Genomic DNA, 15,166 nt, shown 5'->3' with positions numbered 1-15,166 from the left:
AGAAGTGGTGAGAGTGGCAGAGTTCATTTTCCCAGGTGACATGCTCATTTGGGGGAAAGATTAGAAGTAGGTCTGTAATCTCCGGCACCTGGATTTTGTTGCTTCAAAGGGCACTGGGCTATGTTGTCCCTTCTAAATAAAGGAGTAAGAGGGGGGTGCTGTAAAGATCCCCTTATTAGAAAAGAGAGCATTGAGGGAAAGAGTAGAGGGATGGGAGGCAGAAGATATGGAAGTGAAGCCAATGCTTGCTGAGCTGCCGTTCCCTCAGGTGGGAGTTTGCTGGTCCGCCTTAAAGCTTTGTCTCTGGGGAAGGAAAAGAGCCACTTCTCCATCCATTTACTGCTTAAACATTCAGTATCTCTAGTGTGGCACATGCTGTCAGGGTGCCAGAAGCAGCAGGAAGAAAGTCTAGGGAGTGCGCTTAATTCTGGTGTGAGTGGGGTTTGAACCCAGTAACTCTTCTAATGAAGATCAGTCACCTCCCGTTTCCAGTTCTGCTGTTGGGGTTGATGGAAATTGATTTTTTTTTTTTGTAACAGAACTGTGAAATGTCAGCTCATTTCATTTGGCTCCTCCTTTAATGGGGACATCTAGTGAACAGGCCGGGATGGCTGTATTCGAGCAGGCTGGTGCGGAGCCGTGCTCCGGCTGTCGACCTGCCCTGGAAGACGAAGAGGCAAGTTGGCGGCTTCTCGCTGCGGGACTGCATTACTGAGCAAATCCCATGGAGTGATTCAGCAGAACCCCTCAGCCTGCAAATCTGCCTCCCCTGTTGCCAGCTAATGTTTCATGTGACAGCGAGATAAATAAACTCATAATAAACAAGGTTCTGTGGCAGGTGAGGGAGGAGAGCTGTGACTCAACAACCCTGTAGCTTCTGGGGCTGCTCACAACGTTGATCTTTGCTTTCTTAAATATAATGGCACTCTGTGCTCACTCACGCGTTCTGCAGTTGGAAGGAGAATCAAACCTGGTGCTCTTGCCCATGGCACCCTACTGTGCTGGATGGGAGACAAGCTTGTAGGGTGGTGAAGGCACCTTCTCCATGGGGAAACTGTCACCTGGAGAATGGGCAAGAGGGTGTTGGTGTTATGTCAGTTGTTGCAGTCCTGGGTTTGTTACCTGTTATTCTTTCACCATCAATAAAAGAGGGGGTTTAGGCCCAGAGACAAGATGATCCACAGAAGCCACAGGTGTTGGATTGTATCATGTCTCAGAGCTGCTGTCATGTTGGCTATTGATAAAGGAACAATTAATTCTGAAATGCTCAGTGTAGGGCAAGGAATTTGCTTCTTGAGGTGTTTTTTTTTTGTTCTGTTGACTAAGCAATCTAAAACACAGGGCCTGAACTGCAAAGCATGGGCAGAGGATGGACTGGGCATACTTAATTTAGCTTAATCTGGAGGAAAAGCAAGGTAGGTGGCTGTGCTGTAGCCTGCAGAAGCTGTGGGTTTGTTGAGCAGGTGCCATTTCTGAGCAAGCCTTGCTCATCTGACAGCTTGAATTGTGCTGGCAGCAGCTGTTGTGAATCCGGTGATCCAGCATAGTTCTGGCAAACCCTTTTCAGGTGAGTTATGGTACAGCTCTGCTGGGCTCTTTCTTGGCAGCCTGTGCAGGCTGGGAGCTACGTTGGGCTTAGCTGCTGTCTGTCGTGATGGAGCTGTAGCTGGGAAAGGCTCCTGTTGCTTCCCAGCCTTTCTAGAAAGAAATGGGAGTGATGTGGAACCGCTGGAGGGAGTGAGCCCCTATTGCCTTGGGCTCTGCCAGCCTGGCTCTCCCAGTCTTCCTGGCCATGCTGGAGTGGCAGGACCCACTCTCCTCATCGCCACCTCCTTGGGGGCTGAGGAGCACAGGGTTTGTGTGATGTGAGGAAGACTATTTGCAGGAGGCAGGTGGAAGGCAAGCTCTGCCAAATGGGCTGAGCAGTCTGCCCAGGAATTATCCTGGACTGTGGGTGTCTGTAGGGTGTCTTTGCTCTGCTACCAGTCCCCAAGATGAGACTGGATGAGTTGAGCACCACTGAACTCCTGAACTCCCTGCCCAGGGCTCTGAGTGAAAGCCTTGAATAAATATTTAATGTGGTCAAAAGAACAGCATGTTTATAAGTGGACTGAGCAAACAAATCCACTTCTCACAGGGTATATGCCCTTCGAGCGTTACGCTCAAGTCCTGTTGGAGCAGAGACCTTGATGTTTGAGATAAGGACAGCTTCAGAAGCTGCTGATACCAGGGCATTTGTCATGCTGGCCCTCAGTCAACTTTTATAATGGACTTGTGGTCTTTAATAAATAAAAGTATCGATTGTCCCAGCTGTCAGGAGGCCAGGGCAGCTGCCATGTTTGACAGTGTTTGGGTTAGCAGCCCTTCCTTGCAGGCCTCCACCATATGTGTGAGCAACGTGCATATTGTGTGCTCCCTGCCAAACTATCCCCAGAAGGCTCTTGACAGCATGCGTTATTTTCTTGGGGACAAAAAAGAATAAAACTTTGCTTAAAAAGTGAGGGAGGTAATGACAACCATCTCGTAATTGGACCAACTGCAAATTATCTGGCTTGAAACCTTGAAATCTGACTAAAGGTGCCAGATTTTTTTTTTTTAGTATGGCAGCAAATGAAGAACATCTATAATGTCCTGCAAAATCAAGCTTTACATGAGAAGTCACAGATAGCTTTAAAGAATTTTTCTTTTGTTCTGGGGTTGATGATCTACCCCTTTCTGCTGACTCAGGGCAGTACCTGCAGGATGGTCCTGTGGAGTTGCAGAGATCTGCTCAGTTGAATAGACCAAGGAGCCACACAGATTTTAAAGCAAGTAAATACTAATCACCTGATGTAGTGTGGTCTTATCTGACCAGATGCAGGAGTGTCTGGGCTGCTGCTTTAGCAGCCATTAAAACTTTAACTGGGAAGAAAGGATTGCAGGTCTTTAATAGTGATCTCGCCTTCTGAGTTGTCTTAGGGTCATGTGAAATGCCCCTTCAGAATGAGGACCTGGAGGGTAAGAGGGGGTTTAGTCCTGAAAGTTTACTTGTCTCTGCACTTTTGATCTGTACACAGAGCACGTGTGTGTGTATGTAGGGCCTTTCCCAGGTGATAAACCCTTTTTCCTCTTTTGCATTTTCAGGACAGCCAGTGTGGAACTGTAATTGATGTCAACATAGAGTGCGCTGTGAAGCTGGTAGGAACCAACTGCATCCTCTACCCTGTCAACAGCAAAGACCTGCAACATATCTGGGTAAGAACACAGCCAAAATACACATGGGAGCCAGGGCTCGGTGGTTTGAGGGGATGCTGCTGTGTTTCAAGTAACACATGCAAGGGAAGCATCCACATTGTACGAGATGCATCTGCGGTTTATTTTAAACTTACTGCAAGCATCCTCCCTGGAATGAGATGATGCAGTATCGCCTCATCTCCCCATCTGTTCTGTGTTTCTGATCACATTGCTGAGACCAAATTGACTTGGAGGGGCCAGGTTGACATTAAATTGTGTGAGAATTTCTGCATTGAGATGGGCTGGTGTGACAACCTGATTGGGACAGCCCTGTGGCAGTGGCACAGAGCTTGAGAGCTGCAATATTGGTATTGCTTAAACAGGCTATTAAAATGAGTTGAGCTGAGCATCTTTCTGTTGAGCTGGAACAGTCTGAAGCATACCTGGTTCTCCCTCTTGAGTGGGTGGGTGATTTCCAGAGACTGGGCAGGATGGGATTTCATCATTCTTTTTTCTCTGAGGAGAAGACTATTACAGAGTGAAGAGCCAAGAGTGTCACAAGCTTTCTCAAGAAATGGCCTGTGGAAAGTGGTGGGATACAAGCTTCTCTGTGGTGGAAAATTAGTCTCAGTGATAAAAATTAATTGTTAATATTAACTGAATGCGGGTATGCTGCTACTTTGCAGAGCACCTCTTGAACAGAACAGGACACTTGAATTAAGTTTTAAGATCCAAGGAAAACCACCCCAGAGAAAACCTGAGCTGTTTAACTGGAGAATCCAGGCAATGTGCTGACTGTCAAGCAAACTCTTCAATGTGCCTTAATTCCTGTTTACAGGAATTTCTGCAGCTGCTGTCCTAAATCCCTTTGAGATTGCTATCTAGTCTGCATTGTGTGAGAAGCTCTTTGATGTCTCAGAGTACGAGGGTTAATATTTATATGGTTTTGTTTCCTGTTTTCTTCATAGCCTTTCATGTATGGTGACTACATAGCCTATGACTGCTGGCTGGGCAAGGTCTATGATTTGAAGAATCAGGTCATCCTCAAGCTCTCCAATGGAGCCAGGTACTTTCTGTTGAGGACTGTTCCTCTTGGGTTTCATGGTCCTGATCTGTTTTAAGAGAACTGGGATCAGGCTGGGCTTCTCATTCGCACTAAGAAGTTTATCTGCTTGTGTTAACTTTATATGTAGAGTAAGAATACGTCTTTCTCTGAAAACGTTGAGATTCATTGGTCACTCTCTGGAAAAGCTGTTGTCTGAAAGGTGACAGTTTTTTTTTTTCAATCTCAGCAGATCATTGCACCAGACCTGAAGCACGCTGGGCTTTAAACTGCACAGCTGCCCTGGAAAAATGGCATTAAAGATGGATCGCATATTCCAGACCTTTTCTCAGTAGGAGAGCATAACTTCACTGAGATGCAGGGAATGAGGGTTCTTACCTTAAAAAAAAAAAAAAAAGCCCTGTGAAAGTGAAGAAACCTGCAGGCTAGTGGTTGTTATCAAAGACGACAAAGCAGCCCAAAATTGAACAGCTTCGCTTTTTCATTATTTGCAACTATATTAGGAACGTATTTTTTCAAGGAAGACATAATCCAAAGTTGTACCTCTGGAGAGATTTAACCAGAGATATTGAAAGAAATATCTGGTTAACTTACTTTGTAGTTCTGCAAACCCAGCAGAAGGATCTGAATTCTGTTCCTTGTGCGTGTCAGACAGTTACTTGTGAACTAAACCCCTCTGAATTCACCGTGTTCACTCTGTTACTGAGGCCTGGCTTGTCCAACAAACTTTTATTATTGATGCACAGGAAGGAAGGAACCAGCAAAGGGCCAAGAGGCTTGTGGGCCTGGCAGCTGGGGAATAACCCATCTGTCTTGTAAATTGAGTGTTGACACTGATGTTTAAAAAAAAAAAAATAAAACTAACCCACAACCCTGCAGCTAGCTCTGAGTCTAAGAGAAGTCAGTAATGTGAGAGCTAGAACAGATGATTGGCGGATGTGTCTGAGATTTCGGTTGTTTTGGCTTCCGGTTAACCCAGGCTGGAAGGCTCTTGTGCATATGTTAAAACTGGGAGGAAAAAATAGCTACATTTCTCTATCGCCTGCAGTTACTGGTGTAATTCGAAACCTTCCTTGGTTTCTGTTACCAGCTCATGCATAGCTATGTAAAATGAGGTAACTGTTTTCAAAATCTCTTCCTAATGAATCATTTGAAATCCCACCAGAACTCGCTCTGGAAATGAAGCTCTTACTGAAGCAAGTATACCAAATTGCCGTTGGGTTCCAGTGTCAGTGTGAATAACAAATGGGACTTTGCAGCAGACAAATCTTGTCCAGCATCCTGCAGATTACTTAATTATTTCTTTTTTACGTGCTGAAGGGAACCTTTAAATACCAGGCAGCACTTTTATAGCTTGTCTATAACCAGTTTTGCTGTGGATTGTAAAGGCTCAGTGAGCTACCGCTGGGTGTGTGGACAGACCCGCTCAGGCAGTGGCAGTTAGTTTGGTGCTGTTTGCTTTTGGGACGGATGGCTCTGGAAATGTGACCGTGTCCTCTTGTCTGTTTTCCAGGTGTTCTATGAGCACAGAAGATGGAGCCAAGCTGTATGACGTTTGTCCTCACGTCAGTGACTCGGTGAGCTTCTGGTTCTCCTGAGGGTCTTTTTGATCAACTTCACGTTGTAAGCTTTTTCGGCAGGAGGGAGGGGGAAGGCAAAACCATGGGCACTTATTAATCCTAAAAATTAAACGATGCATCACAGCTGAAAAACACTTCACTAGATCTTCACTTGAAGTAAGTGTAACAGGATATAGCTTAAAGGTGATGTTAGTAATGAGCAGGTTTTGAGGAGGTATTACAATTAGTATATCCAGCTGCTTTCTTTGCAAACAACTTGCATAACATGCAGTCAGATGGCTGATGTCAAGTTCACTCTCTGCTCATTATATCCGTACATGCTTGAAAAGGCTCTTATTCCATTTAGTGCTTTCAAAATTGTTCCCCTTCTGGAAAAGGGCATGTTGTTTAAAAGGTGTTCTGCTACAAGCACATTTCCAGACAATGTAAAATACTGTTTCTCTTGCAGTTGTAATCCATCGCGTTCTCTGAATGGAGACCTGCCACAATACTGGCATTTTCCAAATCATGTGGTGGGGAAGGTTTTTCTAGCTTTTGGGTAAAACATAGTTCCCTGTGTGATGATGGGATCTAACTTCTCACCTTCAAAGGCTGAGGACAGCTTGCTTGTTACTCCAGCGGTATTGGCAGTTGACTGAGAATGGCATGCAATTCTTAGGAACTAGCGATGCAGTCAGCTCTTATCCTTCCCAGCCTTCAAAGCAAAGGTCCGTTTGATCTAAAACTGCACTTCAGTTAAAATTTGCTGCCTATTTCTTGAAGAGTAAATGGAATATCAGTTTAATAGGATGTGCTGCTGTGGTTTTCTTCTTCTCCAGTGTCTTAGTCTCTGCCACTTTGGTTGTGCAATGTGTTTTCTGCTTGCTAAATGGATGCTGTAGCAGAATCCAGCTTCTGGTGCCCTGTTCTGAGATACCTTGTTTTGAGTCAGGCTGCCTTTAAAGTGTACGTAGTGCTCTGGGGACTTGTGGTTTGGTTTGAAACATGAGTTGTCTCCAGTGTTACTCTTGATCCCGTACTCAGAATTGCTGTGTGTTAGATACTTACCTGACTTAGATCTTGTTGCACTGCTCTTATCCTTTCTGACAAATTACAAGACTCAATACAGTTTTGTGCTCAGTATTTTATCTACCTTAAACTGCTCTGTCCGCCCCTACACTTTGAATCTTCAACTCATCAAGTCACTCTAAATATCAGTGTGAAAGAGCTCTAGGGCAGCAATTGTTGTGTTTACTGTCCTGTTTTGTTTTCAAAGAACTGTCATTAACTAATCCACTTAAGACAGAAATAATACTTAGAAGCTTAATTTGACAAGCAGAGGAGTGAAGGTAGGAATCCTCTGGCTCTGAAAGCTGTAGGTGCTTGAATTAGAGCATGGAAAAGAGATGGGTGTCCTTGCCCTGGACTCAGCCCACCTTGGCTACCTTATTACTGAGAACACTTGTGTGGAAATCCACATTTTTTGTTTCTTCCAGGTACCTTTGCTTCTCTCCCACTAAGTCGTAGTTGCCATACATGTGTGCCAGTGGGTTGCTATAGGAACTGCTGGGCTGTCTTCAGGAGAGGAATGAGCTTTGAGATGGGTGACTTGTGGACTTTTCCTGTATGGTTAATCGTACTGATCATGAATGAGAGAAGAGAAATGCTGGAATCTTAAATCTTAAGAGCAAGAATCCTTTATGCTGTCTTTTTCTCCTCCCTTTCCCCCACAGGGTCTCTTCTTTGATGATTCATACGGCTTTTATCCTGGGCAAGTCCTCATCGGGCCTTCTAAAGTCTTCTCCAGTGTGCAGTGGCTCTCGGGTGTGAAGCCTGTTCTGAGCACAAAGAGCAAGTTCAGAGTGGTGGTGGAAGAGGTAAGGACTGACAAGCTGACACACGGCTACCTTTTTCACAGAGCAGTCCCTGGCTGGCGTTTTGGAGTCAGCTTGCCATGGTAACCTTCCAAGAGCAAATGCACGGTGGCTGTGGTGTTCTGAAGCGACAAAGTTCTCATTGCGGACTGACAGGACTTTTGAGCGTGGTTTGGCTTTTCCTCCCAGGGGTCCCTGCTAGCACCCTGTAAGGTGATGGTGTGCCAATAGACTTGGAGGCCAGCACTGCTGATCGTTAGGGTAATAGAAGCACCTCTTCTATTGAAACTTAATGTTGCACGCTATCCAAAAAGGGAGAAAAGGTGCTGACTCTTTGGTGAAAGAGGGAACAGCTTCAAGTCCATTACCATGTCTCTTTGTGACATTGGACCGCTGATTTGTGCATCCTAGAGCTTCCTTCCCAAGCCCAGATGTCATCTTTCTTGAAGTTAAAAACTGTAGAAGCTCTTGGTGTTACCAAGAGCAATGCTATGGGAGCACTGTAGTGGTCCTGAATGTGGTGAAACTGCATTTGGCAATCTTAAATGATAAAAGCAGGTTTGCTGCTTTCCTGTGTGTAAATGTTCAGATCCTAGACACCGGTCTAGGAAAGCCTCTGAAAAATTAAATTGCCTACTCTCTCTTTACATTGTAGGTACAGGTGGTGGAACTAAAGGTTACTTGGATCACTAAAAGCTTCTGTCCTGGAGGTACTGACAGTGTGAGCCCTCCTCCCTCGGTAATCAGCCAGGAGAAACTGTCCAGGTGAGATCAGTTGAAAACCCCTTTTTACTCCCAGCACAGACTATGGGTGACATGCCTACCAACCGAGCAGACGCAATGCTGCTGTTTCCAGTGGGTTTTTCGCCTTGCATGCCTGTATATTCCAAATTAATTTAGCAGACGCTTGAGTTGACAAGTGCATAGAGGAAAGCGGTGTCTGGCAACAGCTCACTTCCCTTGTCCTTCCACTTGTGTCTGGAGCAGGCTGCATCTCTTAACTGTGCGTGTGCAGTAGGCAGCGAAGGCGTCCTGCTCTGGACCCAGGCTGGTGCGGAGGGAGCATCTGGTGCCCTCTGCCGGCTGCAGGTGCAAAAATGGGCTGGACCAAACTGAAAGAAAAGTCAGATGAGTAATAATAGCACAATGCGGTCTGGTTCCTGCCTGGAGTTCTTTAGCTGGAAGAGAGCAGCTCTCGGATGACAGCAAAAAACAAAACAAAACAAAAAAAAACAAAACCAAATTTAAGAAATGCCAACTTCAAATGTCTCCTGGCAGCCGTCTCTGGGAGGGGGAGCTAGAGGCAGAGGAGTGACTGATGTCCCACCCAAACCCTTTGTATCCCCACCCGGTCCCTGGTGAGATTTCCCACTTTAGAATTGTGTGGCTGGAAAAGATTTGGTGGGGTGTCGGCTTCTGCCACCCCAGAAGAAGTGCCATTGGCATGAGGTCATGCCAGCCTTATGAAGACCCTGGTCACTGCTAGGTTCTCTTACTGCGTTTGCACTTTGCTCATGGCTGTCCTCCTGTTCTACCAGGGTAAAGCGTCTGGGGTGCTTTGACCATGCCCAAAGGCAGCTCGGGGAAAGGTGCCTCTATGTGTTCCCGGACAAAGTGGAACCTGCAAAAATCACCTGTGAATGCCCAGAGAGGAACTGTGTCCTGGGTGAAGGATCAGTTGCCAAAAAGGTGAGTTGAGGGGTTGAGGGAGGCATTGACTTCAAGTGTTTCTGATCGCTGTGGCTTTTAAGGCAGAAATCTTCCTGGTAGTCATGTGGTCTGAAATGCGACTCCTGAAGTGATCGTTGTAAAGAGTAATGGCTTGATGTTGCCAGCAGCAAAGTAACCTTGTACAGCAGTCTGACTGCACTGAGTGAAGCGTGCAGCTAATACCATGAGAGAACGTGAACAGGACCTCGAACATAAAGGTGTCACCTTGCAGGGGGTCAAACTGTATTGGAGCTGGTGCGCTCTGACAGCCGGGGCTGTTAGACACATGTTGTTTTCATGAGCATAACCTCAGGTTTCTCATGGAGCCGAACTGTTCAGTTAAATCCTTGCTACAGTGAGACAAGAAAGAAGTCTCTGCTTCCTAGGCCAAATGAGTCATGCTATGGCTTCTGCATGCTGGCTGTAGAGCAGCGGTCTTCCTAGAATAACAGGATATCATCAGTGGGGATGGTGACCTCCCTGCATAGCTCTGTTATATAGATTAACTTCTGCAGCCTCTTGTGACCTTCTATAACAAAAAGTTCAGAACATGCTTAAAATAGCCTTAAGGAGCAAAGCTCACTTTCCTTGGACTAGTCCAGTGCTGCTCGTGAATAGAGCAGCGGTGAGATGCTGGTTTGCAGAATACTCTGGAGCAGGTGGAATGCGCAGAGGCCCATGGGGTGCTGTTTTCCCCTGTGTACAAAGCTAACTAACCATTCCCCAGCTTGGCTGGCAGCTTGCTGAGTGTACGGGAGCGTGTCTTGACCCATGCTTGCTTTCTCTAGGTGAGGCGGCTGCTGAAGAAGCAGATAGTGAAGATCATGTCGTGCTCCCCGGAGTCTCAGGGTACCAGTGAAGCCCCTGACAAAGAGTCTGCTGCAGCTGCTGACCAAAAATCAGAAGAGCTTAAGCCTGGATCAAAGTGTGAGCTGGATGACTCTTCCAACAGTGCACCAAGTCCTGGGGAGAGAAAGGAGGAGCAGCCTGAAGAAACAGGGAAGGAGAAAGGGGGAGCAGCAGCACGGCAGCAGCAGCCTCCCTTTTTGCTGAAAGACGAAGGGTCATCTGACTACCGGCTTCAGTCCATGGAGCAAGATGCTGACGATGAGGCAGCTGATGACACTGATGACACTAGTTCTGTCACCTCTTCTGCTAGCTCCACTGCCTCGTCCCAGAGTGGCAGCGGCACTGGCCGCAAGAAAAGCATCCCTCTTTCCATCAAAAACTTGAAGCGGAAGCACAAGAAAAAGAAGACCAAGATTTCACGAGAGTTTAAGCCAGGAGACAGGTGAGTTGGATTTCCAAACCCAGGTATACTTGCCCCAATCTCCCTTATCAAAGTTCTCAGATGTAAAACCAACTCCTCAGCTTGGGTAGAGGGTGATGGTGTGCCTCGTGCTAGGACACCGCCTGGTAGTAACCAACAGCGATTATCTTGTGATGACTGTGCAGTGGCCTGTGTGAAATCAGCTTGGTCTCAGCCCAGCTTCTGATGAAACTGGGGCCCCGTGACATGACACTGATGCTATTCTATTTCAGCTATGCCTCAGGGCATCAGCAGAATATCTGTGCTGCGCTAGACGCTGTACGCAGAGAAAGAGACAGGTGAATAAAGATCGTAGAGCTTAAACATGACACTAATTGGTTACCTCATTGGCAGCTTCTGCAGAGAGGCTGAGGCAGACCATGGTAGCAGGAATGGGCAGCTCATCCTCGGAGAGAGGTCTCCAGATCAGCACAGAGGTCTGGGCTGGCAGGGGGTCACCGCTGCGGTCATCTGTCATCCTTACCCTGCTCTGGAGAGAGATTGGCAACTTTTTGCCAGCAGTATACTTTTTATTGTTTTGGATTTTTTTTTTTAATGAACAAAGTGCACTCCTTGAGAGCCATGGAGGAATTTATTTCAGTAGCTTGCAGGAGGGGGCATTGCATGTATCTCCCCATTTCTAGATAAAACGGGATCTCAGCAGCTTTTACCTTTTACCTAACTTGAGAATGTTTAAACTGTTTTCAAGGGATGCAAACACATCTGACAACTGGCCAGCCTGTCTTGCTGGCTTCCCTGGGCTACTTAGTTGTATGCAGATCCTAAATCAGAAACGCGCTAGTACAAGATAATGTGTGAGAATCCTCACAGAAAAGTGACCTTAGGATTCAAGGGGTCAAGTAGTTTGAGAATGTTATGAACTTCACTCACATTTTAGGTATTTTAGCTTTGCCTGTGTGCAAGGAGAGCTGTTCCTTTAGACCTTGTGGGTTTTGGAGAAACTGGATTTGAAGGTCACAAACCTCAGCAGAGCAGTATTCGAGTGAAAGAAAAAACGGGAGTGTGTGGTAGAGTTCCTGGGAACCGATTCTCGCTTCACTTTTCACTTTTCATCATCCCCTTGCTGAGTGCCTCTACCTTCCTACAGGTTTTTTTCAGGAGAGCTTAGCTGGTAAACCTGGTAGCTTTCTGCCCATACAGGCAGTGGGAAGAAATCCCTGTGACCACACCGGGAGATTCCCATGCTGGATCTGGGCAGCTCCATACAAGGAAATGCTGTGTCAGATGTTGGGACACTTTAGAGATGACCGTGTTACAGCTAATAAGAAATAGAGGCTTTTTCAGCACTGAATGTGAAAACCCAGCTGATGGTTTGAAGGGCACGCGTGGCAGCTGGTCACAGCTCACTCTGAGCGGTCGTTGCTGTTTGAATATTCAGATGAAGCTGGTGAGACCATCAGTAGGTGTGCTGCCAAGCGCTGCTGAGAAATGCAAAGTGGATGGGCTTGCTGCAGTTAGTCACCAGATCTGATGTGTCAGCTCATGGGCATCTCTGACTGCAGGGGGCCAACTCAGCGTGTGGCTTTGCCATCGTTTAGAGACCTGCTGCAGCTCTCAAGGCAGCACATAGACCTCTGGTTATTTTTTAGTGAGGATACGCAGGGATTTTTATCAATGTCAAGTCGTGATTTTTTGTTTGTGAAGCAGCATAAACTGCGCTGCAAACAGGGCAGTATCATTTCCTTGGGTGGCCTGCCTTTCTGCTCTCCCATCCTCAGCTCTGCGTGTCCCCACTTTCCCCAGGGAACCATCTGTTGGCACGTCACCCGCTGCACTGGACCCCTTACAGGCTTCCTTCTCTGATAGTTTCTGCTGTTGAGTGCTGGCCCTACTAGAAACTTCATATTATTTCCACTTGAAAATATTTCTCTGATGTTCATAAAAACAGGGCTGGGGGAAAACAGTTGTATTTGCCTGTTGTGCCTTCTTTAGGGCTTGACTTGCAACCAACATAAATATGGCACTTGTGTTGTGTCTCAAAGGCCTGGCCAGCAAAATAAAGAGAAGATTTAAAATCAGCATGGGATTCAATTTGTTCTGTGCTGTAGGAGAGATGAAAATGGTGGAGGGCTCAGTAGAAGAGTCCGTCCAGCTTGGCTGCAGCTCTGTTCCTCCTGCCCCGAGCAACTCGCCTCTTCAAGCAGCTCTGTCAAGCTCCACAGCAGAGTAGCAGCATGTGGTCTATTGTTGCGTGTTTGGGTTTCATTTCTGGGCTGCAGAGACACACATGTATGTGTTTGAACAGCTGGGAAGGAGACTTTTCTCTTTTAAACAAAACCCTTTAGCTTTAGCCACAGTCAGTATGTTGCTCCTATTTATTTTTTTTTTTTTAATTTCTGGAAGGGCTGAGGTGGATGTGGCTTTATCTTTCCTTTCCAGTCTCATGCTCCTCTAGCTTCAAAGACACCTCAGACTGCCAGGCTAGAAGGTGCTTCACTGGAGAAGATCTTAAGTTTCAAAGTATTTGAAGCTCCTGTCTTGCCTCTGCCGGGGTAGAAAGTGGGTGCTGGTAGATGCTAATTTGCTCCACTCAAAATAAAAGTGAGCTCAGCATCGGCTCCCTGGAAGGTAATTCTTCCTGCAGTATAGGCTTGCAGCAATGTAACACCTGCAGTGATTGAGAACCTGTCAAAACAAAGCCTGCTGTGTATCTGCTTCCACAGGGAGGATGAGATGGGGTTTCCTGACTTACTTCCCAGCCTGCTGATATGTGTACCTTTGTGTTCCCAAGATCCATCTAGAGTCCTGATGTCGGCAGCATCACGTTCTGGTTGTGCTCATACACGTTCCCTCTGGTAACTCACTGCCTTTCTGTGTTGCCAGGGTTGCTGTAGAAGTGGTGACCACGATGACTTCGGCTGACGTGATGTGGCAGGATGGCACCGTGGAGACAAACATTCGCTCCAACGAGCTGATTCCAGTCCATCATCTGGACAACAACGAGTTCTGCCCTGGGGATTTTGTGGTGGACAAAAGAGGTATTGGGTGTCAAAACAATGCTCTCCTCAGGGAACAAACATGCTCTTAATTGCAAAGTATTCTTCAATCTGGATCTCCTAATGTACATTGTAGCCCTTTTCACGGTAGCCGTTAGTAGTACTTGAGGTAGGCACAAGACCCTAACAAGGGACAGCAATTCAGCTGATTTGATGTGAATGTCAGCAGAGAACCGTTATTTAAATACCAAAGTTGAACTATGACAACAGGCAAGATGTGGAAGGAATAAATGCCAAGGAGCAAAGCTATGATTCTCAGTATTTCTGTAGAGTAGAGGTGGCCTGTCTTCTTGAAAGTCCAAATGGCTCTGAGCTCTCCCGTGGAACGAGGGGAGAAGTGAACAGCTCACTGCAGGCTGCTTTCTCTGTATGGCTTATCTGTCACGACACTCCTTTTTTTCTTGGAGGTTTTCGGGATCCAGAGGCATCTTTTTGCATCCCTTTTCTTCACCAAACCAATTGGTGACACTAGTGAGGGTCACAGTACAAGTTCAAGCAGACTTACGGCTTTTGGATATGAAATATTGATGGCACACCATCTGGCCCTCAGCTCCTCTTCTTTTCTAGCAGGGAATAGCCCTTCAACAGTGAGGAGCACAAGATATTGTCAGGTTGGGAAGAGGGAAAGCTAGCTTAGCAAAAATAGATGCTGTTTTGCGTGGCCATTTCTGATGACTAATAGTCTGACTGGTCTTGTGAGTTAGACGTAGTTTGTGGAAACTAAAGTTATCCATCAACTCAAGCTCTACCATTCTAGTTCGGTCTCTGGGAATCTGTATTCCTCTGCCTGTCAAACGTACTCCCCAAGCAGTCTGGGATGCCCACAGTTCCTTGCATTCCCCCACTAAGGATGTGGGAGGTAGATCCTTGTCAGCCAAATAAACCTGAAAGATGTCTGGCTACAGTGTGCTGGGTAACAGCCCAGGCCTGGAGAGGTGGTCCAGCTTTGATGCTGTTGATCCCCGATGCATGCTTACGCACACGTATACCTGCCTGCCTTCCACCTTTGTCCAGTCCATTTTTCCAGAGAAGCAAAGCTGTTCTGGGTGATGCATATCTAGATGAGGACCTTGGCAGGCAGAGCTGCTCTCAAGGAGCTCTTGGCCAAGCATGTCCAGAAACTCTGGCAGTCTTGGTGTAGAGCTAATTTGGAGAGCAGAGCGCTAAGGTGACAGTGTGTTTTCTCTTGGTGATGGAGCTCCAAAGTGGTCCCAAAGTGAATGTGTTCACCCAGTCCAATGCAACATAACCTTACTTTGTCATCACTCCACGCCCCATTAAAATGCAACCTGTTAGCCAAGTACAATTTTGACTGTGTAGGAAGAACTTCTCATGCCATCCACAAATGGAAGGTTTCAGCTGTGGGGGCTTGGGAGCTGACAGCCTCAGTTGCTGTGTGAAGCCTGTGCTCCTCCACTTAA

General features: G+C 46.6%; 1 protein-coding gene across 2 annotated transcripts in view; it reads left to right on the top strand.

Annotated features, from left to right (window-relative positions):
- Positions 1-15,166, top strand: part of UBE2O (ubiquitin conjugating enzyme E2 O) — a 66,924-nt gene that overhangs the window by 37,810 nt on the left and 13,948 nt on the right. For both annotated transcript variants that reach the window (XM_063351944.1, XM_063351945.1), the window contains exons 3-10: positions 3,124-3,234; positions 4,182-4,279; positions 5,790-5,853; positions 7,569-7,712; positions 8,365-8,474; positions 9,248-9,398; positions 10,208-10,710; positions 13,573-13,727. In XM_063351944.1, coding sequence (XP_063208014.1) covers positions 3,124-3,234; positions 4,182-4,279; positions 5,790-5,853; positions 7,569-7,712; positions 8,365-8,474; positions 9,248-9,398; positions 10,208-10,710; positions 13,573-13,727 — 1,336 coding nt within the window. The remainder of the gene's footprint in view (positions 1-3,123; positions 3,235-4,181; positions 4,280-5,789; positions 5,854-7,568; positions 7,713-8,364; positions 8,475-9,247; positions 9,399-10,207; positions 10,711-13,572; positions 13,728-15,166) is intronic.

This window comes from Chroicocephalus ridibundus, chromosome 14 (assembly GCF_963924245.1).
Source record: "Chroicocephalus ridibundus chromosome 14, bChrRid1.1, whole genome shotgun sequence".
Lineage (NCBI taxonomy): Eukaryota > Metazoa > Chordata > Aves > Charadriiformes > Laridae > Chroicocephalus > Chroicocephalus ridibundus.
Note: the sequence above shows the minus strand (reverse complement) of the source record. Positions and strands in the feature narration are given on the sequence as shown.